The following is a 19,661-nucleotide window of genomic DNA, read 5'->3' on the forward strand; positions in this document are numbered from 1 at the left end:
CTTTTAAATATAGCGGTCGATAAGTTATGCAATATGGCGCACAAAACCAAAGCTGTCACTGGGCTTGCATTGAAAGTCTTATCCTTCCTCCATCAGTATGCGATAACTTGTGCCGGAAGAAGCCTGGGTTCCATACAAAGTTTACGTGTTGCAAGATCGTGCCTCGTGATCTCCTTTTGCTGTGGGTGCAAGGGAAAACGCGCGAGGCGGAGCCAAGAAGAATGGTGGCAACAGAGTATGCACTATAACATGATCAGGCTCGCGCTAAGGTCTCCTTCCTGCTCCTTTTAAGCCGGATGGGAAACGAGGGCGTGCGCTGCTCTGCCTGCTCTGGTTTGGTCTCAGCTTCCTGCGAATATTACGTCGTCAATTTTATGGCACGTGACATTAGAGTAGCTTGTGACGTACCAAGCATTAACCTTTGTCGCAGGTTTGTCCAAAATGTGGTCCATGGGATTGAAAAATTTTGTTTGAAATAACCGTTGTGCGGTTCTTGTAGTTCGAATTCATGGGAGTTTTTCTCTGTTCAAGTATATAGGGCTTTGTCGGGATTAACAGAGCAGTTCTAATTATCCATCACTTCGAATTAAGAGAGTTAAAATTATCGATATTTCACTATATTGTTATCGTAATGTTTTGGCCGTATGCTATGTGCTCCTTTAAAATAGTTAGCTCTTGGGCTAATTTGTTTGACATTGTGTCTTGCAAAGGGGAGCACAGAAATGTTCCGGAGAAAGGAGACCAAGACAGTAAAGACACTCTTCCTGAACGTCTTTCCTGTCTCGGTCTCCTTTTTCTGCAACACTTCTGCACTCTGCTTTGCAAGATATTATGTGCTCCTTGTTTGTAGCTACATTTACATTGTTTTGCTCTGCGTGAGGCAGAGTTGCTTAGTGCACAATGTATGAACCACCCTTCAAACTTTAAGGAATTAGGAAGAAGTTGGTGGTGCTGCTGGCTCGCTGCAGACAAGGTCTTTTGATGCAGATCAACTAAAAGATGTTATTCAGAGCCACCTATACAGTAAATGTGAGTTTAGCTTGATACTGAGGGAAAGTGTGTGTTTACATTCCAGCGTATATACATGTACACACAGTTTAGCCTTACTAAGTGTGTGTTTGCTTACACACGCATGCACGCATGTGCACGCACACACACATGTGCCATACATGCACACACATTTAGCTTAGTAACCAGTGCTAAGCATGTGTGTTTTTACAATTGGCTTGGCCGCAACGTCTTGCTGAAGATTTATTACATTCAGTCAGGAATATAATGAAATAATAAATACTGTACAAAATGTGCATGAAGAAGGAAGTGAGTGATAAATCGTGTATGGTTGGGGCCTGTTTAATCGAGTAACTGTTCTAAGTGAGTCCTGTCAGGCAACAAATAAGATGGTGATCTTGTTAACAACACTGTTATGCTTTACTAAGGCTGATTGCAAGATTTTGATGCTAGTTGTTGTGTGCTAAGGATAAACTGCTTCATTGTCCACCATATAGCCACACTTCCTAAATTGGAAGAGAAGAAAATACAAGTGCTTTCGTAAAATATTCGTTTTATGTGACTTGTTAGCTTGAACTGTCCATGTTGCTCCCACTCTGATCTTATATAAGTTCCACACAATCCTACTGGCTTTTTGAAGTGTGGGTCTGCCTTAAGTGTTTCATTCTTCTGTGTATCAGAGCCTGAGGAAAGCCACAAACAGTGTGGTTAGATCACCGGGCCTGCACATAACATACTCTTTTTCTTGTAAAGAAGAAAAAAAATTGTAGTTCAGATGCTAAAAGCGTATTCCCTGTTATACTGAAGTGCTGATTCGCTTTGAGCCACCAATACAAAACGTCAAGCATAGAATGAACCTCGATCTTTTCACAAACATCGATCGCGACTGCATGTAGGTATCTGCAGGCATGCCCATGTTTGCCCTTTTCGAGAAGCAGCTTGTTACTTCCCGAGCAGCTGTGAGGTGTAGATCATAATACGGTCATTCTGGACAAACTCTTGCTTCCGTGGCTGAGTAGTGTTAGGCAAAGCAAAAAAATTGCTTGCGCTAATGTGAACAGGTACTGTGTGATATTGTTTTGAGCTAAAGTGTGCTCAGTACAGTGGTCAGCAGCTAGAAAGCTTGTGCGCTTGTCCTTCCTACTTCCTACTGTCCTTCCTCTGTCCTTCCTACTTCCTTCCTACTCACTGACGATATACAGTAAGAGGCTTTTGGGAATTATCTCTAGAGCCCTTGGAAACCGTCAGTCAGGATAGGTGTTCACAATCTTTTCAGGTCAAGTCTAGCTGTGCGAATGTAGTAAATTCAGGTGTAGGATGACAGCAAGTCGGGCAAGTTGGAACAGATTTATTATAATCAATGTACAAAAGGAACAAGAGCACAAGGACATCCTTTTTGTTCTTGTGTCTTTGCTCCTTTTGTGCATCATTCATAATATGTAGGGGTGTGCGAATATTCGAAACTTTTGAAATAATGAATCGAGCAGTGTCCTATTTGATTCGGTCTTTGAAACAAATATAGTCGCTATTCGTAAGTACAAATAATTTTGACATACTTTTATACTATTTCGAAACGTCAACTGCGTCCAAGCAAACATAAAATTGGAGCAAAAGTAAGGTAAATATTTGTCCACGTGGGCATAGTATAGACATAAAACATAACAACTGGTGTAGTGGAGCAGGTTACATCACTTAGGTAGCCATAATTGGAAGGCTGTAGAGTGATCACTCGCACTTCCTGAAGAGCCCTGTCCATGTGAAAAAAAAAAAATCTACTTGTTTGCTCCTAATGCTCCATTTGTGCTTTTAATAAACAACACTTTATAATGTACTATGTCATGACAGAAACTTGCTAACCTTAAGAATACTGGGTTGTGAGCATCATTTTATATTAATTGTGAAAATGGCTATATTCAAAAGCTATTCAAAAAGTATACAATATTCATTTGATTGGCTTGTTGTGCTATCTGATTTTGTTTCAGAAATCACTATCTATGCACCCCTAATTTATTTTTTCCCTTGGATGAAAGTTACAAGGTTAATACACTTTTAACTCCTTTGTTTGGGTTTGTCTGTAGTGGTCACATGGAAACAGGCAGCTTAAACAGATTTCTGTATGATTTCATCTGTTAATGCTATATAATGTCTAGGGGTTGTGTTTCTTATCTTGCTCAGTCACTTTGGTAATATACAATCACTTTTACAGAACTCACTTTTGCTTTCACGCAACAAACCTAAAGTTAGTGAACGCTATCAGTCTCGTGTATGAAAGTGTTTAAATTCAGTACGTGTGCAATGCCACTGATATTATTAATTTTTTAAAAATTATGTTATTATAACTTCTTAAATATAGAAGTAGGATGCTAAGCTTCTTTTGGCATACACAAGCCATTTGCATTCGCTATTTCTAAAGCTTCTAGTGAATTGACAGAACATTTTTCTGGAGTACTTTGTTTACATGAAGAGGAGACATAATAGTGCAAACTAAGATTATTGCTTAAAGAGAACAACAGAAGGATGTCTTTGTGTACGAATCCCAAGCTCAGAGGCAGCATTCCAATCGAGGCAGAACGCAAAAACATGCTTGTACTTAGATGCAGACAAAAAGGAGTGTCGGGTGGTTAATGTGCAGTCCCCTCACTATGCCTGTCATAGCCCAAGCATTCATTCAGGAGGTCAATGAAGTGAACGAGTCAGTCAAACTGCCTTCACATTGCTCCAGATTGCAAGCGTAAACACTCACTCTCTCCTTTTACTGTGCTTCAACCCGAGCACAGGTGCAGTGGGGGAAAGCAGAACTGGCACAAGTGCTTCCTGGTGCTCTATCGCTGTGTCCTGTACCTCTTGGACCAAGTGTCGGAACCCATCGGACCGGCGGGTGACAACACGAACCAAACTGTAGAGGCAGAGGATTGCTACGGAGAGAGCCTCGAGTCTGCGTGCCAGGAGCGGATACGAATGTCCCCATCGGATGGCGAGGTGTTGGTGAGCAGTGCCGTGCCGGCCACCGAGCTGACGGGCACTGCAAAATCCGACATCCCGTACACCTTCAAGGTGGAGCTCAAGCCACACACCACGTGCTGGCCGCCCAAGTTAGTAGTCGGCATAATCCTTAACCGAATTATAAAATTATAGCGTGGCAAGTCTCTACCGAGTTAGCTGCCAATTAGGTGCCACCGTAGAGTTTCCTGCTAAAGTTACTGGAGGGAATGTTGGCACTGCGATCGTTCAGTTACTGTGGGAATGACAGAACGTGAATTTGTCTGATATTTGTTCTGGTGGCTTCAGACTCCCTTGTGGCTTTGCGTAGTATGAGTTATCCACCTTAATTGTCCTAAATTGTGAAGCAATCCTGTTTTTTTTTAATCGCAGAAGGTGCTAAAACACTCTGCTTATATGTACAGTTGCTGCAAACTGCCACATTTGTAACATAATGCTTTGGGGGAAGTGATAAATTTGCAAAGTCACAAAGCCGCTTGAAGCCGGGCCTAAGTTTGGGCGAATTGACATGCACACCATCATTCCCGCGCTTGCTGAACCAGCATACCTGCAGCTCTCGTAGACATTAGTGCCTGTGTTCCGCTATCTAATAATTTTTGTAGGAAGCTTTGTGGGTGCAACAGCCAGTGTAGCTTTCCAGCACTCGTACGTGCCTCTGTGCAGCCAGCTGTGGTGGCACATAGGTGCGGAACACAAAGATGCAGCGTCATAAGCGAAATGCAACACAAACATTTACCGGGTCTTCTCAACAATCTGTGATGACCTCCGAGACTGTGCAGGATCTTGTTAGCAGGCAAGGCAAGACGCTAGCAACAATGGAGCTGGGATGTTCACGTTTGATCCCTGCTGGGACGTTTAGTAATTTATGCAAGAAATAATGCAAGGTTGTGTGGGGAACCTCTCACAAGGATAATACTGCATTCACTTGCGTAATGATTGCACTAGCATAATGATCGCATTCCTGAATTTTGTCGTCAAAATTCGATTTTTTCTTTCCCGTATAATGATCGCACCCCGAACTTGCCGCAGCGATATGTTGTGTGCGAAGTCTAGCTAATGATGATTGCACATACCATCTGTCGAATGCTGTCGAATGCTATGCAAATGACTCTTCAAGACATACAAAGCGGTCTGTACGCACCAAACATTCTTAAGCAGATGCCCCATTTCATTCCTTTCATCACTTTCTGCACTTCCGTGGAAAAAAAAAAGCTACAATGAAACTTGCCTTAGCTTTATTATTTGTAAGCTTTATAATAGTTGTGGTCAACAACAAGAAAAAGGGCGCCTTTCGATTCCTCTCGTCTGCACTCATGGGCACGCAAAAAATCACGAGCGGCAACGATAGTAGCCACGTTTACACTGATACGTTAGAAGTGTACCCTATTCATACGCCGACGCTTATAACAAAGCTAAGATATTTGCCCACACTTAGGGGAAACGTGCAGTATTAGGATAGCAGTGAAGACAAATGCCGCAGTTTTCGCAGCATGTGTTTCTACATCACTGGCAGCTAAGCGCACCAATCTCTGTTTCTGTCCCTTCAAAGTGGACAAGGCTACGTTATTGCTGCAAACTTGCCGATATTAACAATATTATTCATTACTGACATGGAAGGAACTGTTTCAATGCATGTAATGTACTCACGAGAAGAAAAAGAAAGTAATGTTCGACACGTTCGGTTTGCTCCACCGGCCGCCATTTTTGTTTTGGTGTCCCGCACTGTTACAGCGGCAGTCACCTGTTTGTTGACCTGTTGTCATCCCGCAGCAAATGCGGAATGAAAAAAAAAAAAAATTGTGTGTTTTTTTTTTTTACGGTAAATTTAACCCATGTAATGATCGCACCCCCGAATTTGCGTCATTTCTTTTGACAAAAAAGTGCGATCACTATGCGAGTAAATACGCTACAGAGTTCATCCGTTATCAGCTGTTGTTAAGTTTTGCAGCTTTGAAAGTTATTCTTTCTCTTTGCTTGCTGAGCATAATGCAAACATGCTTGTGTGTGTTGGCTAAGTGAACATATGAACACACAGTGGCAGATTTGCATGTTCACATGCTCTTCTCGTCATGCCGCCTTGTTTGTGCTACACTAGCATTAGCCTCATGCACGAGCGATGGCGGCGCTGTGAACGACGCTCTAGTGATGTCAGCCAGGGAACTAGCCTCTTTCGTCTGCTGCGCTCTGGCTAGAATAGGTTCATTTTCGTTCTTTTGCTTGGGCTCTGACTGCGTGCTAACGTAGCACGGCACTCTCCCAATTTCTGTCTGTATCTATTTTTTCTAGTGTTACCATGTTTATTCAAATATAGGTTGACCTTTTTCTTCCAGACATGTTACCCATAATTAGCCATCGACCTATATTTGTGATCAAAGCTAGCAAAAGAAGCGAGCTAATGGAGTTTCAATGTGGAACAGAGCCGCCGCCGGAGCAGCGAGGGCCAAGCCCGCAAGCCAAAATATCCTGCCATGCATGTCAGTACTATATACAGTAGAACCCCGCTGTTACGTTCCTCACTGCTGCGTTTTCCCGGCTGCTACGTCGTTTTCATCCGGTCCCGGCATAGCTTCCATAGGATCCAATGTATAAGGAACCCCGCTGTTACGTTGTAGCTGTGAAAACGTTCCCGCATGATACGTCGCAACTTAGCACCCCGAACCCGCCTGGGCTAAAGTAGACAACGCGCTCCAACCGCCATTTTGGCTTTTGACGAGTTTTGGCTGGGCTTGGCCGGGCTTGGCTATGGAACTGGCTGTAAGGAGCCGCACGCCAGTTCGAGAGGCCGCATGAGGCCGCCACTAAGTGGCCATTCGTGAAAAATGATCTTACTATCATCACTGTGATTACGGTCACCGCATGGTTGTTGGACGGGTCGACTCAGGGAGGAAGGAAACTCAGGAGAGGCCCTGACGTCACTCTTTGTGAAGCTAAAGTGAAACTGGAAGTTGGCGTTGCTCGTGGCGTTGCTCCGCCTATCGGGCCTGCTCTCCTCTCTTGTTTACGTTTCTCCCACGCCGCGCTGCGCGCAACCGGGCTGCTCGGACGCGCGCGCTCCGCAGTAATACTAAACAATCGTTAGCACGTTAGCATGATTACGCCAAAGAGGGCAAAATTTCCCGCGGATATTCGTTCGTTCGTCCGTTGCCATTGCCGTGGCGCGGTGACGACAAGGAGCACGAGCCGCATGATGCCGGGGAGTTGCCAAATCCTAGCTTTGGAGAAGCCGTCGCGGCTCTGGACCTCCTCCGCAGGTACGTCGCACCTCACAGCGACGCTGACAGCAATGCGGCCTTCCAGGGTATTGAGAAACGTGTGGCGATTTCTAGCGAGCGAAAGAAACGGCAAGCCACCATTCTAGACTTTTTTAAGTCCTAAGCGCACTCTGTGGAAATAACTTGTCTATAGTTGAAGCTGCACTTTTTTAATTCATTTTCGGAGCTTTCCTCACTGTTGCGTTTTCCCGGCTGTTACGTTTTTTTTCCCCGGTCCGGTGAAAAACGTATGAACGGGGTTCCACTGTACGTTGAAGCCGCAGTCGCGCAAAACACAAATACTGTATTTGCTCGATTGTGATGCGTACCCGTACAGTACAGTACTAACTAAATTAACGTGCATGGTGTCACATGCACACAAGCAAACATCTCACTTGATGACCGCGGAGACTCGCTGTCAAAACGCTGCAGTGAGAAAGGGCGGCAGCAGCTGCCTCTCACTTCAACGCGAACTATAAGCGGCACAAGTGGAAGTATGCTGCTGCTCTTTTATCGATGCCCATGCCTTTTTTTTTGCCAGCAGCGAGCACCAAAAATGTAGAAGTGTGCTCATTTGTGCGCCGGTCATCCAGCAGGCACAAACGCGCTGATTCTAATGGGTCGACCTATATTCGAAAAATAATTTTTTTTTTTAATTTCTCGGGGAACACAATATTAGGGGTTGACCTATATTCGTACTCAACCTATTTTTGAGTGAATACGGTAGTTATATAAATGCCAGCATTAGGACGACAACAAACTATGTATTCAGGGTAGATTCCATATAGCCACCCAATGTATTAGCCCAGTGGCAATGGCATTGTTAAGTGCGAGGTTGCCGATTCGACCGCTGTCACGGCAGCCGCATCTCAATAGGGGTGGAATGCAAAAACGGTTAGTGTATACTTATATTTCAGTGCCCAGGTGGTCAAAATGATTTCGGTGTACCCCACAACGGCATGCCTAAAATCGTATGGTTGTCTAGGCACGTAAAATCACAGAATTTAATCTTTAACTTAGAAAAATTTATAACCACAGCTCTCTCGGGCAGAGACATGGGCTCATGACTCGGTCACGAAACATTGTGCCGAGCGAGTTAATGAGTCTACGTGGCTTTGTAAATGAAGCATGATTGCAGGGATCATTCGTAAAAGTTCTCGTTGACTAAGCGGCACTGTGGTTGAATACAAATTTTACATTTCACTCATAATTATAGTCACTTAATGTTGCACATATAAAACTTTTTCTGACTAGAACAATCTCTTATTTCACTGACAAGCAATTTATCTCAAACATTAGTTGCATCACTCTCTATCATGTTTCACAATCGTCAAGCATGCTTTACTCTATCTTCTTGCAAATAAATCTCGTGAACACTCTCTAATGCAAAAATTTTATGATTGTTCAAGTTAACATAACACTACTATTTCTGTTCAAAGCACTTTCAGACTGTTGTAAACCACTTGGAAAACGTCGCTTTATCAGCATAAGAATAAAAGTGCTTTAAAGAAAGAAAGAAAATGCAGGAAAACTTGCGAACATGTTACTGCACCTTTGTTTGTCTTTTGCTTGTGTGTTTTGTGTTCCAGCTGCCTGTTCAGTCAAGTGCCAGCAAACCTAACTTCTCAATTTTCTTGTTTGAGGTTTAAATACGTATGGCACTCTTAGAGAACAAAATATATTGAAAATCGTGATCTAAGCACAGATTATCGCCTGTTCTTGTTACGCGCTAGCACTAATGAACCTTGCCTCCGAAAATTTGCTCGTTATACCCATTGCAAGAGCAAAGAAAGAAAGAGGTATACTGAACTGACTAACATGCAGGGGCGAGTTGTGTCGCGGTGGAGGTAATCAAGTTTAATTAAAGCTATCTTGCGAAGACCAACACTGCAGCACAAGGGTACGTAACTTTGTTTTGCCCACTAATTTCGTCTGCCCGTCTATCAGAAGTTCCAGAACGCCTTTTGCTGCAATACCGCTAAAGCAATGTATGCATTAATGCATTGCAGCGACCGCCTAGTTTCTTGAGAATGGCATCAAACTTCTTTTGTGATAGGCTCAACGCGTCAGGCAGCAACAAAATTAGTGTCTGCAGCCAACAAAATGGGCGACCGAACATGCAGCACGTGCCGGACAGACAAACGCAGTATTACAGTGCAGACACAGTGTAGCTGAAGGCCAAATGCTGCAGTTCATCATTGAAAAATGGCCGCCAAATCATTGTGAGTGGGCTACGACAACAGAACAGCAAGGACGAGAAGCCAACGTCGTACACGCATATGCACACTATGCATATATGCATATGACTATAGCAGACGATACTGCAAGCGAGCCACAATAAGTGTGGTGATGACGGTGACTCCACTCATTTTCATGGGGAATAGGGCCCCGAAATATTCCGTCTATGCTGTTTCACAAATCTGCCGACTGGCATGCCAAAAATTCGAGCATAGAAGGTCGACCGACATCATCAAGTTGCCTTCATGTAGTGAGGGCATATGCGGCACACCCGCACTGATGTCACATGCGAGAGGGCAAAATGTCACGCACTCAAAGGGTTTGGGAGAAAGATCTCAAAAAGAAAGAAGATTAAGCAGGTGTGTACAAAAATGCTAGAATGAAAAGCATGCATAGCATACCTGAGTAACTTAAGCAGACTGGGTGACTATTCGTCACCGCCCCGTTTCATAGGGGATGCCACAAAATTATCATCATCATTATCATCAGGGCTAATGCTAGCCACTAGCATTTCAAGTATAACAGTGGCTGCATAGTCTACAGTTGTCATTGTGAGTGCACTGTAACTTTTACAAGACCAATAGAGATATTGTTCTACCCCTTTCTCTCACTCCTCCCCCACTTGCATTTAATATACACTTTTAAATATTGATCAGTGCATTTTCTTTGCAGGTGCCTGTACATCATGGTGCCTACGTTTGCCGAAAAACAGATGTGGGTGTCTGCCCTCGAAATGTCTGCTGGACACAACATTGACCCTTCGGTAAGTATGAGATGGCAAACTGTTATCTATGCAAGCATTGGGAGGATAGAATAAGTAGAGATATTGAAGAAACCGAACGTTCCACAGTAGTTTGTTCAGTGGCTGTCACATTCTCGCATTACGCTTACGGGAGTGAAGCACTAGGTTGGATTCCCAGCCGCTGCGGGCTGCATGACAACAATCGAGAAACACTCACGGGCATAGATGTAGCTTCATGTTAGTAAGCAGGCAGTTAGAATTACTTGGATCTTCACACTACGTCTTTCCTCGTACCCCACTGTACTGCGTTCCTGGCTAAATCCTCTGCATATCTTCTCGTCGGACTTCCTTCTCACTTCTGGCACGTACCATCAGTTTATCGGTTGAAGAAACCAGCAGCCAGGAAAATACAGTGGACACCCCCAAGGAGTCACTAAGGAGAAAAATAAGCTATAGCCTATGCTAGCAGATTACCCTCCTACAATGCCAAGAAACCCGCTCTTACTGCAAGAGAAAGCTCGATTGAGCCAGAAAAGAAGCAAAGGTAAAAGGTGGGTGATGAAGCCACTTCGAAGTTGCTGTACCAGCTCACCATGACGCCATGGATTTTAATGGTGCCTGCTGAAGCCTAGTTAGCGTTTTTGTCGGTAAAGAAAGAATATATTGTGTTCTAAGAAAACCCAGACTGTACTTAGAAAGTTTTGAAAACTTTTTGCTGTATGACAGTGGCTCGAAAATGACAAAGCATTAAATCTGTGACATCAAGCTGACATACTGACACTGGGGTTTTGGCACGACATTAAAAAAAATTGAAGTTTGATCTTCATTTTCTCTTCTAGAAAATTTTTAATTCTGTGAATTCTGCATGTACTTCCTCAGTCCAAACTGATTTAGTATTTCTCCTTGGTGTTTCGTTAAAGGTGAACACAAAAGTCCCTTGATATTAGAGAGTTTTAGTATAGCGCAAAATGCTTGCATTAGTGAGCGATGTAATGTTAACGCTATCGTACGCTGCAGAGTGCAGCGCAAACTAGCCTTTTTAGAATTGTGGCAACCAGAATGACAATTCAAACGCAAACATTTGCGACACCACCTAGATATAGATGTCCATGAAATACAATGTAACCTAATGCGTACCAAATGTCAGCCAAATCCAATTCTGTATATTTGTATTATTTGCATAACAATTAGCTTTCCTGCATAGGGATGATGATCATAAAATTTAGGTTTTTGGCACTCTCTCTCACACGCGAGAACAATCTATAGCCCCTGACATTTGGCAGCCTGCATGTCTTGCGATGCGTGTCACCAAATCTTAGAAGTTGTGTCTAGCTAATACAGCCTGAAGTGCCGAAAAATTTAGAATGGGTCTCGGAAGCAGTGGCCAGTTGTCACTAATAAGTTGCTGTTGAAGCATTATGACACAAATCTAAAGCAAATACAAGCATCTGTTGGGAATGAATAGACCGAACGAAGCAGGATGAGGGCTTGATAGATCCTAAGAGGACGGCTGTCGCCTCAAAGGTGCTGCATGTTTTCCACACTAAGCAGTCTTTGCGAATGTTAGCATCCCTTGCTAAATTCCAAAAGTAGCGAAGGCACACAACGTGCAAAGCTGCCGTAGCGTTTTCCGCATGCGCAGTCTGTCGCCGCTATTTTTTTTTGTGTGTGCAGCCACTTACCACTATACCAAAACTCTCTATTGTCTCACTAATTCTGTCTACTGTCACCTCAACTTAATGGTCTTGCATTTATGTTGTAATTGCTTGGTATCACAGGGAAGCTGGTGTCAGGCAGAGTAGGAGCTATGCTATACTGTAACAGAATGGATAACTGGGCTAGTTGGTTTACTTGCATCTTGAAACTGCAAAACGGAGTAGGATGGCCTAGCATGCGTTACAAGGCTCTCAGGTTCAATCATTTGAAAGGCAACGTTAAAAGTAAAAAATTAAATAACTTCTAACTATCAGGAAGCTTGAATTGTTTTAGTCTAAAAAGGGGAACCTTGGTTGCAAGCTTTCTCGAGTCGCTGAGATTTTACCTAAATTCTATATTTGTGTCTTGGGGAAAGGGAGAACTTTACATTCAGCGTTCAGGGATTCGCATAGGATTGCCATTTGCTCCAATATTAAGTTAAATTTTCTTGAGCAAGCTCGATGAAGGGCTACAGCCTCGTCTTTCAGGACTAGCGACTAAGGTGTTCAGATATGTAGGCGATTTTCTGGTATTAATTCCACTAATCCAACCCGGGATCTTGTAAACATTTCAAAGGTTTTCAAGGAAAACTGTATTAAATAAAATTTTTCTTTTGAATTGCCCCAGGATAACCAATTACAGTTTCTTGATCTAAGACTAATCTTTCAACCGCTTCATGTCTGCTGGTACTACCGACCCAGGTCTATTAAACCTATCCTTAACTACAGGTCAGACCATTAAAAAATTGTAGAAAGAGGAATAATAAAGACCAGCATAGGCTCCGCGTTGAAACAATCATGTCAACACATGATGGAAACGAGCTTTCTCAACCAGATCGACAAGCTTGAACAAGCAGGCTATCCTCAGTCTGTCATTAAATCAGTGTGTGCTAACACTTTGAAAGAAATAAAAACGAAAGAAAACAGTCAGATCACCCGGGAAGATTGTCATAAAAATAATAAAATTGCTGTCGTTTGGTACGTACATAGAACATCACACAAATTAAAACATATAGGCACTTGGTATAAGGTAGAGGTTCTTGTTTCAGTGCAAAATAAACTTCAAACAATTTGTTTGCCTGTTGGCAGGAAGCCATCGCAGTGCAATATTGAACATACCAGAAATTTATAGATTGTGCGATGGGCATAGCACATATGATCCCGTTTTAAGTGCGGTAAAGTTTAGATAGGCCAGTCTGGGCGTTGCATCAACGTAAGGCTAAGAGAGCACCTGATGGCATACAATTCATCAGGAATGACCAGCTGCCCACTGTAGGGACTGCGGCTGTTACCCTGTATTCAAATATACTCAGATTATCTTCAAAAGCACTAACCACTTAACCTGTGAAATGGCAGAGGCCTTCCACATAAAGAAAAAAGGAGATAACTGTGTCAGCTACCCCTTGGTCTTTCTACATGATAGGGAATTCAAGTTTCTTGATAGTTATAACTTTTTTACTTTTAATGTTGCCTTTCAAATGATTTAACCTGAGAGCCTTGTAACGCATGCTCAGCCGTCCTACTCTGTTTTTGTGCGCATATATTTGTTTCGTTTCAACAAAATTTTTCAGTTGCGAGTAAGCGCTTCGTCCTGTCCACTCTCTTCATTTCTCGTCATTGTGTGCTTTTTCAGTTTCAAGATGTTAGCTATGATAAAATGCCACCCAGAATGGCAAATAAAAGGCACAGGAAGGCTGGAACATACTATATATGCATGTTGGCCACTGCTGGAGATGGCTTAAATGGTATCTTTTGGCCTCGGGCGTAGTGCATCTGAGGCAGGACAACTGACCAGTCACAGATACACACATAGTGCTTTTGTTTGTCACTCCGTGATGTCTTTTTTTGTGTGTGTGTGTGTATGTGCATGCGTACATGTGTGTGTGTTGGGTGTGCTATGCCTAAGGCCTTTAGTATCGTGTACCAACAAACCCAACGTGCAATCATAGTCTGCATCTTTTTGAGATATGGTTTGGAGACACCACAACGTATTTGCTTTATCTTTCCTATTCCAGAAATGTAATGCTGGTGACACAGTCTTGAGGCTTGGAGGTGACCAAGTCCTAGATGTCAACTGTGTCCATGAGCTGTCCTACGAGGTGAGCAGAAGAGAAGCGGATGTACGTTTGTCATGCATGCGGTTCTGTGCCACTTTGCTTGCACTTGTGGCTATGCTATAACTGTCGTAACTGTTGCCTATACTTTGACGTAATAGTTCTGCAGAAACCTGCAAGGTGGAGAGAAGTAATTAATAAAGGGGAAATGAGACATCCACCCAAACGTAGCTAAGTGGCACAAAGGAAACTGATGCGGGTTCCTCCTTTGTAACACTTAGCACTTGAGTGGGTGTCTCATTTTCCCTTTATTAATTGCCTATACTTTTGATGTCACACTCGTGGAGTTCTAAACCCTTACTGCACTCAATTTTTCTGCAATTCGAGAGTTGAAGCACAGCATTAAAAGATATGTGCATTGAACAGCATATATTTGTTGGGCGGCCTTTTTTTTCCCCTCTGTTTGAAAAATCAGGCATTGAAGGCAAAGATGGAGGAGGAACGACAATGCAAGTGACAATGCAAACGCTGACATTTGTGCAGTCCTTTTCATTCCTCTTGTGTCCGTGTCTTCTACTCATGATTCAAATGATGAATCCTTAGCAAGTTCCTCAGCCTTATTCTTTTACAAACCTCATTTGTTGCCATCTTTCTACATGTTTTTTTTTCTTCCATAAATTATGTCTGTGTACGAAGTCGCCTTGGCAGAACATATCCACACATTTGCCTAGGCTGAATAGTATTTCGTGCAGCAGTGCTTGGGACCAGTGCTGCAAGAAATGGTATTTAATGCTTCAACATGCGGTGCTGTTCTTGCAGTACATTCTTCTGGGCGCCATGGAAGGCCTTTATGTCGTCGACCTGGTAGCCAGGACTGTGCGGCGTCAAGTTGCAGCTGTCCCTGCTGTCTTTCAAGTTGCCGTGTGCACGCAGCTGGGCGTGGTGCTTGCAATATGTGGTAAGCAAGCTTGGAAAATCTTCAGGCCATTAAAAGCCAACTGCAAAAAAAAAAAGCTCTTTGGCTAAATTTGCTGTAAATGAATTGTCTAATATACTGTCGAAGCAATCTTCGAATATGCAGGTCTGGTAATTGTGTAATTTTTTTTTTTATTATCCACCTTTAAAATGCCGCCAAAACAGTAATGGTGGGCACCTGGTGGTTAGCATATATGACACAGGTCCAAGAACATGGCCTCCAAAATCTTCACTGCACTTCAGATGTCTCTTCATCTTGGAGTTCGTGCTCAGGCACTATGCTGGTTCTTAACAGTGTCATTTCCAGTGAGCAGCAATCGTGGTAGTTTACAGGCCTCCCAGTCTAATCACACTAAGTTTAAATAGCTTCAAGGTAGAAAACTAATGTAGAAATGACATTAGGGCTCTTGAACAAGTTAGAAATTTAATGGCCATACAGACAAAAAAAAAAAATGCCTCCAATTTTGGCAATAAAAAAATGATGAAACCAGTGAATTTCGCCTTTACATAATGGAAATTTATTTACATTTAATGTCCGTTATAGTCACTGTCAGACAACGCTTTATCGCTGTCTGTGGGCTGCAACATCTTGTCTTTTGAAGGGTCCATTGCACCTTTGGGATTCTGCATTTATCAAAAGACTTTGGAAAGAATCGTAGACGGATGATGGCCCAAACATAGACTAGCCCCTCTTCTTGCTTTTCTTGCAATCCATGCCATTCTTCAAAATGGCAAAAAAAGGATGCGACTTGTCAGTGTGATATGAGACTGAGCTGGTAATACCATTTATTCCTTTCTGTCACGATGGAGAACAAGAAACAAGGGCGAAGTTGAAACGAAACGGGCTGCCTGGACGCTGCCGTGTTATTACGCAATCACAGTAATGTGCCATGGGAGTCAGCAGTGAAGGGCATACATGTGCAGTGAACCTAACATATCGCATATTATAATTTGTGGTATCATGTACCACACAAAACTAAAACACAGCCAGGAAAATGCAACTCTGAGCATATCATGTGGGTTCTACTGCATTACATTTTCATCCACAGTAATGGAAAATTAGATGAGTGGACAATTTTACTCGATGTGCACATTATTTTCTTGTTTACAACAGCTCTGTTACTGGCAAAAAGTGCTACTTCTGCTATCCATGAAGGTTGCTCCATCAAACAAGAGTGGCTTCATCTTTGTGTGCCGAGCGTTTCAATTGTTGCCTTGCCCATTGCGGTAGCTTAGTTGGCTTATGGTTGCCGGTTTGATTCTGACCATGTCGACTACAATTCGATGGTGACGAAATGGTAAAACTCTTGTATATTTAGATTTAAATGCATGTTGAAGAACTCCAGGAGGTAAGTTTTGGTCCGAAGTCCCCTACTACGGTGCGCCTCATAATAGGACTGTAGTTCCGGCACGTAAAACCCCGAAACTAATTTTTTAATTGTCTCGAAATTCACGACTGGGCCATCACCTTGCAGGTCAAGAGCGCAAGCTGATGCTGACTAACTGGGCATCGATGCAGCCGTGGGTGGAGACACTCCCAGGCCGAGACGTTGCAGCCGATCCACCGGAGTGGCGCTTGGTGGAGGACGTGAAGGAGTGCCATTTGTTTGCCACATCACAGGACGGCACCACTCTTTGCATGGCGACTGGCCGGGCCATCTATGTGCACGTCTGGAATGCCTCGCACGCTAACTACACCTGCCGAAAGGTGTGTGAGAAAAGTGCTTGCATGAAAAAAAAGCTACTATGAAGGTAAGGGATTAGGCGCAATGCAAGAGATAAGTTTTCTTTTTTTTTTTCTTTTAGCAGCTAGGAATATATTACACACAGTTAAGACATCTTATATGTCTTAGGGTGTGTGAATACCTTATAGTAGATTTTCAATCAAATATCAAGTCGAGTAAAGAAACATAGCTGAATATCGAATCGAATATCAGAAAATTTGTGGCAAAGTTTAATGCTTGCAAATTTTGGGCAAGAAAAGTACGATAAAATTCGTCTCATGATGACTGTCGATGGTAATGCGATTAGAATTTTAGCAATATGTAGCGACACACCATATTTCAAAACTCATCTTTATTTATCATCTGCAGTGGTCATTCAGAGACTTCCGTTGCTTCGACTTGTGCGATATAATCCGGTATTGTCTTACCTTGCTATGGCATTCACGTCATTCAATTCAACAAAATTGATCCTTTCCTCATTCAAATTTGCCCAATAATTTTAAAAATTTTGCAACTCTTTCTGTGTTAAAAAAAATCTATCAGTGAGCGTGCTTATTCACATAAAGGGTTGAATTTATATACAACGAAATTTCGATATAACGAAGCAAAGTGCCAATTTTACCAACTTCATTGTATCGAGCTTTAACCACGTTGTTAAAATCGATATCATTATAAATGGTTTCAACTGTATCAAGAAAACTTGAATGTGCAGGTGGCCTGTTGCGTGCATTTTTGCCTTGCAGGAGAAAAAGACCAGCGAGCCTTGCAGCTGCATATTATTCACACCGTATACCATCCTGGTTGGTTGTGACACATTCTACGAGATTGATGCCAAAGACTTTTCATTTGAGGGTGAGTGTTTCTCAAGTCTGTAGTTCTTGACTGCAAGTCCTTGGCCAAGGAGCTGTGAAGTAAATACTATACTGAAATAAAACATCAGTCAGAGCAGTCTAAGGGGCTCTGTCACGGCGGGATTGACAGCCGAAACCAGCACACTGATTGTTTATATTCAACTCCATCCTAGTCTTGTCATTCACTGCACTGGATTGTTTAACTTCGCACATCGAAGGCTGGATGCCATGCGAGCGAGTCGCAACTGTTGGAGAAATGAGTTGGTGCAGGACTAGTCCAGAGGTCAGACCTAGATCCAGCCTAAAGGGTTCTTTTGAAGCTTTAAAGTGTGGCAATAGTTGTAATGAAATTAGAATGAACTGATACATCTGTAGCTTCATTGGAAGGCAGAACTACATCGTATTGGCTTGCCAGATGAGTTATTTTTCTAAAGCCATAGAGAATGTGAATTTAAAATACCGACAGTATTTCATGACTTCTAACTGCATGTTGCATGTCATTATAGAAAGCAGTTAACGACTGATTATTGGAGCAGCGTTAATTAGAACGTGCTTCGTTATTCGGACAGCCCTGCAGCACTGCCACTAGCCCCATAGGCATAATGTGCAAGGACGACAGCAATTTCAGACACCTTACAGCACGTTGTGCAATAATTCACAAAACCGTGTGCTAATAGAGCCATCAAGTCGAGCAGAAATAGCAGTATTTTCATTTTGGGACGTCGCCAGCACTCTGTGAAACTATAGCTAGCGAAGCCTGGTCGACCTAGCAGTCGCCGATGAGAATTTTGTGCATGCATTCATTGTGCTTTACCTGTCTGTAGTGACAGCATGACAGTGTGTGATGACACAGGCTGCAATTTTGTAGCGACGCCTTCCACTTGGTTCTATGCCACTCCTATCACCCGCTGTTCATAGCCAACTGATCAGAGCCTTGCTCTGACCACTGACAAAGCACAAAAAGCTTGAAAATAAATAGCATAAAAGGCGTTGCTAAAAAATTCATGATCGTGGAATGTCTAGGCCAGGAGCAAGCATGTGTGCTTGCAGCAACACATCCGTGTTCATGAATGAAGTAGTAAAGGCAAGGCGCAGAAGACCAGGACTCAGGAAGAACAACACAAACGATAGGACCAGTGTCGTTTGTGTTCTTCTTCCTGAGTCCTGGTCTTCTGCGCCTTGCCTTTACTACTTCAAGCATGAACCAACTAGCCCAAGCAAGAGTTTTACTCGTGTTCGTGAATGATCACTTTTGAAAGATAACCACACTTTTGCGACATTTCGTAGGGTAGCATAGGACACGACAGTGGGTGACAGCATTTCCACTCAGTAACAAGATGGCGTGCTTGGCGCTGCGCCAAGAATGCCCTCGCTCCTAAACACTGGTGTGTCTTGCGCTATAGTCCTGCGAAATTTAAGATTGTCTCTGAAAGTGACGATCCGAGAATGGGACAGACATTTTTTGAGAAGAAAGGGGGTTAACCAAGGGGCCCGATATTTATTATTCACATCATAAGAAGCCAACAAACACTGACACCAAGGGCGACATAGGGGAAATTACTTGTGCTAAATAAAGGAACAATAAATTAATGGGAATGAAAATGGATGAAAGAACAACTTGCCGCAGGTGGCTAACGATCCCACAACCTTCGCATTTTGCTTGCGATGCTCTTTTTTTGGCCACTTATGGAATAAAGTCATTTGTTTTTTGGAAAATCTGGTATTTCGGACTCTCGATGATTCTGGCGTCATGGCGGTCCCCGTTGAGTACAAATTATCGGTCGGCAAATGTATTTGTTACGCTGCAGTACTTGTGCACAGCATGATGTCGTTTTGATGCGTCTGTGGTGAGTGTTCTTACTGTGCCCCTTCACACTTCACGAGACCTGTATCACACGCAGACTTCCTGGACCCCACGGATCACTCGCTGTCTTTCTTGACGTACAGTGCAACGCAGCTGCGCAGCTTTCCAGTGTCAGTGCTGCAGGTGGCTCCGCCCGATTACAACCCAGAGTACCTGCTTTGCTTCCATGGTGAGTCGGTTTTACAGTGATAGCTGTTATGTGTTCACTCCCCCTACTTGCTTCGATGCTGTGTGGTGCTGACCATTGCAGGAATCCCATT

At 43.1% G+C, this 19,661-nt stretch overlaps 1 protein-coding gene across 3 annotated transcripts in view; it reads left to right on the top strand.

Moving 5' to 3' along the window:
* The window catches only part of LOC126539620 (citron Rho-interacting kinase-like), a 147,773-nt gene that overhangs the window by 111,965 nt on the left and 16,147 nt on the right, over positions 1 to 19,661 (top strand). For all 3 annotated transcript variants that reach the window (XM_050186510.3, XM_055075061.2, XM_055075055.2), the window contains 7 exons: positions 3,786 to 4,100; positions 10,170 to 10,260; positions 13,949 to 14,032; positions 14,807 to 14,945; positions 16,438 to 16,670; positions 17,430 to 17,538; positions 19,439 to 19,570. In XM_050186510.3, the coding sequence (XP_050042467.2) occupies positions 3,786 to 4,100; positions 10,170 to 10,260; positions 13,949 to 14,032; positions 14,807 to 14,945; positions 16,438 to 16,670; positions 17,430 to 17,538; positions 19,439 to 19,570 (1,103 nt within the window). The remainder of the gene's footprint in view (positions 1 to 3,785; positions 4,101 to 10,169; positions 10,261 to 13,948; positions 14,033 to 14,806; positions 14,946 to 16,437; positions 16,671 to 17,429; positions 17,539 to 19,438; positions 19,571 to 19,661) is intronic.

This window comes from Dermacentor andersoni, chromosome 3 (genome assembly GCF_023375885.2).
Source record: "Dermacentor andersoni chromosome 3, qqDerAnde1_hic_scaffold, whole genome shotgun sequence".
In the NCBI taxonomy this organism is placed as follows: domain Eukaryota; kingdom Metazoa; phylum Arthropoda; class Arachnida; order Ixodida; family Ixodidae; genus Dermacentor; species Dermacentor andersoni.